Source organism: Cyprinodon variegatus, unplaced genomic scaffold (genome assembly GCF_000732505.1).
Source record: "Cyprinodon variegatus isolate N-32 unplaced genomic scaffold, C_variegatus-1.0 Scaffold466, whole genome shotgun sequence".
In the NCBI taxonomy this organism is placed as follows: Eukaryota; Metazoa; Chordata; class Actinopteri; order Cyprinodontiformes; family Cyprinodontidae; genus Cyprinodon; species Cyprinodon variegatus.
Genome location: NW_015150919.1, coordinates 300,224 through 307,748, shown reverse-complemented (window position 1 = coordinate 307,748; position 7,525 = coordinate 300,224). Strand labels below are relative to the sequence as shown.

At 38.6% G+C, this 7,525-nt stretch overlaps 1 protein-coding gene across 1 annotated transcript in view; it reads left to right on the top strand.

Annotated features, from left to right (window-relative positions):
* The first annotated feature begins 201 nt into the window (after positions 1 to 201).
* Positions 202 to 7,525, top strand: part of LOC107094145 (transmembrane protein 163-like) — a 68,203-nt gene continuing 60,879 nt past the window's right edge. Inside the window, exon 1 of the mRNA XM_015389583.1 lies at positions 202 to 713. Within this exon, the coding sequence (XP_015245069.1) occupies positions 518 to 713 (196 nt within the window). The 5' untranslated portion in view covers positions 202 to 517. The remainder of the gene's footprint in view (positions 714 to 7,525) is intronic.

The window sequence follows — 7,525 nt, the reverse complement described above, 5'->3', positions numbered from 1 at the left end:
CAACATTTTTAAAATCTGATCTCCAATCACGAGTTCTATGTTATGCCATTTGTTTTACGCAAAATATGACTTAATATGACTGAAAAGAGATTGTTGTAAGGCTGTGGATGTTATGCTGAAATATGAGAGGATGAGAAAAGCAGGGAGGGGAGGAGGGGAACCAAGTTGCTGGCACCGCCTGCCAGAATCACAGCAGATCTGAGCTTATCGCATCATCGCATCTGACCATAAATTAGTGCTTCAGTCAGATCTTCACTGCTGGCATCTCAAGAAGGGACTTACTTCTCTCCTGATGCTATAGAGATACACTTTTCTTTTCTCTTATCTTCCCAGATAACCATCTTTCCTCCCAACCTCTCTGCAGAACCGAGTCAACACCGGTGGGATATATGACGCGCTGGATGGCCGCTGCACCTTACCAACCGGTGTGAATATTTTGCTTTATTTTATTTCCTCCTCCATCCAGCCTCATCTTTGTTCACCACTTCCTCAAAGAGGCTGAGCACAAACAGGGACTATGGAAGACCAGGTGACCCAGGAGTCCTGTCCTGTCCCGGAGCCGACGGTTGTGGATCCCTGGCCGGCCACGGTGCGGAACGGCCAGTGCGCTTCTGATGGCTTCAGCAACCATCAGCAGACCAGGAGCCCCACAGAGCCAGAGGCTTTCACAGGGAACCAGGAGATGAAGATTACTGACAATGTGGACGGAGAAGGTAACTTTTTAATGTTTGGGTATTTAACCAGCTTTAAAAGTTTTTTTTTTTTGGGGTAGGATGTCTGTGTTTGAATGCGCGTAAGTGACTGAGAGGTAGAGAGAGACAGAAGGAGGGGGTCTGACGGAGACAGGATGGTTATTTTTATCCATGCCAGATATTTTCGGTCTTCTCTTTGAATAATGTATGATAGTCAGACATCAGCAGGATTCATGTTGGAGCAGTCACAAAATGAATATTAAAGCTTTAAAAGGGTCATTCATTCATTCATTCATTCATTCATTCATTCATTCATTCATTCATTCATTCATTTCTATCATCTCAGCTGTTTCACTTCACATTTTACAGCCTTAGGTTAAATTCTGTGATTTAAATCATGCCCCAAGGCTAGACTTTCAGTCACTTGCAAATGCCTGATCTTACATCTGCAGTTGCACCTTCTTAATCAGTTTTGCACAAATCAGTTCCCTAACCACAATCTGCAATATATTTTGCATTTTAATAGAAAAACACACAACTGGATGTAATGATAAAGTGCAACAATTACTATAGATACACAGTTTCCCCTTTTTTCACAGGTGAAAACATGAATCTGCCTCTAAGTCATGTATTTATATTTAATACCGTTTACACCTATTCTACTGAATAAAATCCAGTGAAACCGGAGGTCTTTAGAAGTAACTATCCAGCTGTTTGTTGAAGACCTTCCCAGCTTTCGAGAACATTTTGAAAAAGTGTCATGAAGACCATGGCATATGGATCAGAAAGAAAGTTCTTTGAATGTTGAAGGGTTAGGTCATGGAACAATATTCAAAGTAAATCTGTTAATTGACAAGACAAGCAGCAGAGGCCTAGGCCTATGCAGATTTGTTGACAGGACCACTATTTCAAAAATCTGTCCCTTAACGCAGATCATCAAGAACACATCATTGCCATTGTGAAGCAATGGTGGCAACATCAATACTTGAGGGTTTATTTTTCTTTGGCAGGGACAGGGAAGCTGGTCGGAGGTCATTTAATAAAATGACATGCAGGACATTCCCGGAGGAAGATTTTTAAGATTAAGGTGGAGGTTTACCTTCCAGTATGACAGTGACACTAAATATATAGCCGAGCATCTTAGAATGATTTGGATTTAGGCATAGTTATGTATTAGAAAGGCCAAACAAATTCCAGACATGAATCCAATTAAACCTTTTGCAATTCATGAAAATCAGTAATTGATTATTTAAAGTTGGTAAAAATGTTAAGATTTTTCTAATTCTTCATTGCACCATGTATGTGCTATGTTAAAATGATGTGAATCTTATAGGATAAGAAACAGTAGACCTCTGACAAGCCAGCAATCCATCATAGGACTAAAGAGTTACCAAACTACTCAGATTTTCTTTATTTAGACTTTTGGCCTTAAAAATATACAGCTTATAAGACTGGCTTTACCACATCAGATACAGGGTTGTCTTCTCAGGTCTCACTAGACATCTACCCATTCTTGGCTTAGTCCATGTCTTAATACAGAGTATTTAATACATTAACCTTAGTTGCCAGCTTCATTCAGGCTGAACACCTGGAGAACAGAAACAGAAAGTACAACAGAAAAATGAAGTGCTGAAACTTAGCTGATTAGCTGTTCCACAATAAATGTGATATAGTAAATAGAGCCCCCCTCTTTGAAATAAGAATTAAACATCAGTTTCTTGTTTAATGGCATGGTAAACTTTCCATCCATCCAACCATACTCCAATTCAATAAGTGAGATTTCCAAAAAACTCATCACATTGTAGAAGTTGTGAAAGACACAATCAGAATTTTTGCACTGTGGTTGTTGTGTTAATCACTATTCTTGAGTTGTTGTAAGACGTGATACAACCCAAATTTATTTTCTGCAAAGAGGCATTTACTAAGAACACTAACTTTTCCTGGCAGTGGCAAAAAAAATGTTCAGCTAACCTGACTTACTTTTAGTAAAACCCATGCAGACGTGAAGCTGTGCATGGGCCCAGATTTAATAAGGGAGATATTTTAGCTTTATTTTCCCGATACAAAGACTTTCGCACCTAGAGGTGCAGTTGCAGTGAATAAAGCCTAGGAGTGCAGAGTAGCCAGTAAGGGCTAGGACCTTTTTATCCTGAAGTGTGAGCTACAGAATGTCATTTCCAGCAGTGAAGGGTTTTCAGAACAGGCAGGAATGTTTGGTAAGCTGGCTTGTGACATGAAAGGCCAAAACTGAAGTAAAAGAAACAAAAAGGATGGTTGAAATTTAAGTGGATGTACAAGGAGGGGAAGCAGAAGATTGGTGCAGTTTGTCTTTTTAAATGTATAAGGGATCAGAAACCAAACTAACCCAGTAGGGGAAAGATATGTTTTTAACTAAGTAACCACTAGAGCTTTAAAAAAAAAAAAAAAAACTCAACTTCTTCAGTAGCTTTCTTATAAATGCTATATTTTTTTCCCTTTCTATTCTTCTATAAAGATTGAATGTAAGGGATGAAAGACACATTTGAGTGAAGGGATTCTCTCATTTGAGCTATGGATCTGTGCAGCTCCTCCACAGTCAGCTCCCACTAGTAATGCTCTCCTTGCCTTACTTAGCAGCTTGGTTTACATTTGTGTCATACTATTATCATTTCAGGATGATGGACTGTGCGATGTTTAAAACCCTATCCTTTATGCTTTAATTTTTTCTAAATTCTTTGGTCACCTTGTTTTAAGCCCCTTTACACTTAAAGCCTCACAAAGTAATTTACTGGTCAGGGTTATGTTATGAGTAATAAAGCTGGAGCTGATTTGCTGTATTAACCTGTAATAAAAGGCCAGTTACAAGATAACTGACCCAGTCAGGGTAAAGACCTATTATCATACCCGATAATTTAGTGTGAGTAAAGCCATTATGTTACTGGGTAAGCAACACATTTGAGAGTTTACATAAAATCTTCATAGAGCCACATTGCCTAGCGACAGTCATTCATGTTGTTTACCTCCACAAACACAGCATTACTTAGAAAGAGCTGGCAACATTTTAGCAAGCAAGCAGAAAAGTGTTTAATGATGGCTGGAAACTGGTCAACCTGGAAAAAAATAACTAATTTCAGCTGGTGAAATAATACACCAGCTGATGAATCAGCCCCGTTTTTTCCTGATGTCTGCCAAGTGCTTCTCTGATTGTGAAATGCTAATACTACTAATAGTTCAATTGTGAAATACTAAATACTACTAATAATTGTGTGAACCGAACCCAAAGCATTTGTTTTGTGATTTGTTTGACAGATGTAATTTCTTGCAGAGTTTCATCTTTGGAGGTTGGCTCATCAGTTAAAGCTATATCCCTTGTATTACTGCCACCTGTAGGTGATATTAGGTACATCCATTCTGCCAATGTCAGGGTAACAATAAGAAGAGCTCACCCATTAAGTTACTGAAACTAATTTATATGTGTTGAAAGTTGTAGGGAAATGGCTGTTCCAACCATTGCATTTCCGAATTCTCCCGAGTGGTGCCCGACTTTACGCGAGTGAATAAAGTGAATGTGATTTGTCAAGGGGGCGGGATTGTTGTTGCAGAAGCTTCGCAAGCAATTTTGGTTGTTTGTCGGTAGCATCTTGCTAAGCAGTTAGCAAATTAGTGCTAGTAGGTTCCCAATGGGAAATTAAATTGGGACCAAGTAGCACTAAATTGGTGACTTAGAAACGACACTGTCAAGGAACGCTATGGACAGCGGAAACATGCAAGAGGATTTTTTTGTCGGAGGTCGTTGTTGAGTCTCCTCCTTCATACATTTTTTGTTTAGAGGAGGAAAGCGGGTACAAAGTTGTTGTCGAAGAGGACGCCAGGGCGGCAGAAGCTTTGTTTGGTGTAGAAGGCTTACAGATATACATATTTAAACCCTTGCCTCACAACGTTGTCAGTTCTGTTAGCTCTACGCCTGCAGAAAACACACACGTCCACCCCCCTGAACTCTGCCACATAACTCAATGGTAAAGTAAATTATTCTTATTTCTTATTTCAACCGTTACGTATATTAGCTGCGACATATGAATCAAGATGCTATGACCGAAAAAACTTGATTGACAAATTAGTGTTGATATCTGATTGGCCGAATTTAGGTGTACAAGCTGACGTATAACTAACTGGCCTGCATAAGATAACGGGAAAAAAAAAAGATTCTAAGACAGAATTCTTTTTAAAATTGAAATTTTCTAACTTTTCGGACAAAGTTGTCTGATAAAGACTACATTTATATACATCTTTAAGCCAGAATTATTTGACATTTAAATAGGACTTCCCTCTGACCTTAAGGCACTAGTTGTTATTTCTGTTAGTTTGCTAACTAACATTCTCTAACAAATCTCTGAACAAAAACAACAGCTGGATTTCTATTAAGATTACACCCCACATGGATGTATTTTATTTACTGGTTCTCTATAGCCAGTTGGTTTGCCTAGATTTTATGTAGGGCTATTAAAATAAAGGAAGCTTTCTGCAGATGTGCCAATATTTTTTTAGGTTGTTGTTTTAAAAAAAATGAAATCTTTCATTTTATTACTATGCATCCGCCATGCTCCGAACAAAAGGACCCAGTATTTGAGGCGTAAAGACAGTTAGATGTAACAAATGTTCATTTAAAACTGAACTGCAGAGAACAGCATCTGCGTCTAATGCAGGAACCTCTGCAGGCGAAGAACCCAGGTTGGTGACCACCTCTACCTGATGGAGGAAGACAATGAACGTGTGAATCACTAACCTGGTCTTAAAGTTCAGTCGGTGTGCAGAGGATGAGGTTGGTTTCAGCCGGTCTACTATTAACAAGAGAGAACCTGATGTCCTGGAGATCCGAGAACAGCAGAAGATCAGAATTTAGCAGACAAAGGTAGGCAGGAAAATCCAGAGGGCGAAGCCAAGGCTGGTGTCAAAGATGGGCTTGGGAGTCAGAGCAAGAGACCAGAGGTCTGAAGAGGTACCGAAGGGAAATCCAGGACGTGTCGTGAAACAGTTCCAGGTTTGGAATACAGGCAGGCAGAGATCCACCAGGTTTCCAAAGACAAGTCATACAAACAGATCAGTATGGGGACAGGCAGGCTCCGAGGTCCAGAGGCAGAACAGGTCAGGATCAGGCAATCAGAAAACACTTAAGAATGATAGAAAACTCTCACCAAAGGCTCCAATAATCTGCCACTGATGACTGGTTTGAAGGCAGGTTAAATAGAGATAGAAGCAGGTGGATCAGATAAACATTAATGAGAACTGGGCGGAGATGGGCAGGTGAGGAAAATAAGTAATCAGGCCAGACATCAGCACCAAGATAATGACATGTAGCACTTTTTTTGGGGCTATTATATAGTCACAAAAACAATTCTTAAGTTTGTTGTTGTGATGTGGTTGTGAAATATAATATTTCACAGTGAACAGATTAAGATTTTTTAATATATGGTTATGATTACTTATGCAAGGCACTCTATGGGGACAAAAAACATCATTAAGGTGTTGAGAGATTCATCTCACATAAATGTTGAAATGTAGTTCAGAAAAAAAAGGAGCTATTAGTACAGCTATTGGTGGTAGATGTTTTTGCAGAGAAGTCTTAATGTTTTACACAATTTGCTTTTTTTAATGTAAATAATGTAACACACTTCTGTGGAGTTTTTAACCCCCCATGTCTCAGTAAAATTCATTCTCAGTCACTTTAAAAACCTGTTATTTATCTGGAGGAAGGTTTGACAGACAAAATGCCAACTCACATACACTTGCACTCATGGAAGAGTGTGGCAACCTGTGCATGAGTCACAGAGAGATGTGAACTGTGAGGAGATGTCAAGCACATGCCTTCTGTCTGTTCCCCCAGCCAGGAATCATGTGAGCAGAGTGATTTACCACGCTGCCTCACTTCCCCTTTCTAACATACCCACCCACACACACACACACTGGCTGGCTACTTTAGCTTTTTCTTAGAAAATTTTAAGCTTCTCTGTGAAGGGTGGGACCAAATTAAATGTGAATGATATTTGTAGATAACTATATAAAATACTATAATTTGCAGGGATTTTATTTTATTACAAGAGAAATTGAACACGTTTGTCCAGAAAGTTGGTATTTAAGATGTTTATCTCTTTTAATTGAAGTGACAATTATACTGTAATTAAATCAGTTTTTCTAGTCTAAAAAGTTATAGAACTATAACATGACTCAGCTTTTTTTTTTATAAAACTGTAAATTGCTTTTCCAGGCTTTCTAAATTTCAGTGCTGTTTTGTTTTTACTCAAAAAACTTTACACTTATTTACATTTCTGTCCCTTACCATTTGCCAAAGACTGTATGTTGTAAATTGAAGTATTCCTCTGAGTCAGAGAAAGGCTAAACTCTGCTTTTTGATTGTGTAAACAGACTTTGATTTTTGTTTCCTCTGCCCAGGGCACCAGATGATTTTCAATATCTACTTTTTGAAGCATGTGATTTTCTTAAGATTTCCTTTTTTCAAATCGTAACAGGAGCTAGAAACAGTACAGCTGAATTAAATGTTGAAGGCCAAAGAAAGAGCAGTAAGAAAATAATGCTTCACTTTGCTTTAAAGTGGTTAATGTCAAATGTTTTATTTCACTTTTAATTGATCACAGCCTTTTTATGCAGATAGTTAGTTTTCTGTAATGGTGGATGAATCTGAGATTAATAAATATGTGATATAAAGGCCATTAAATAAAATTCAAAGGCGACTGTAATCTAAATTTGTTTTGTCCATCCATCCATCCATCCATCCATCCATCCATCCATCCATCCATCCATCCATCCATCCATCCATCCATCCATCCATCCATCCATCC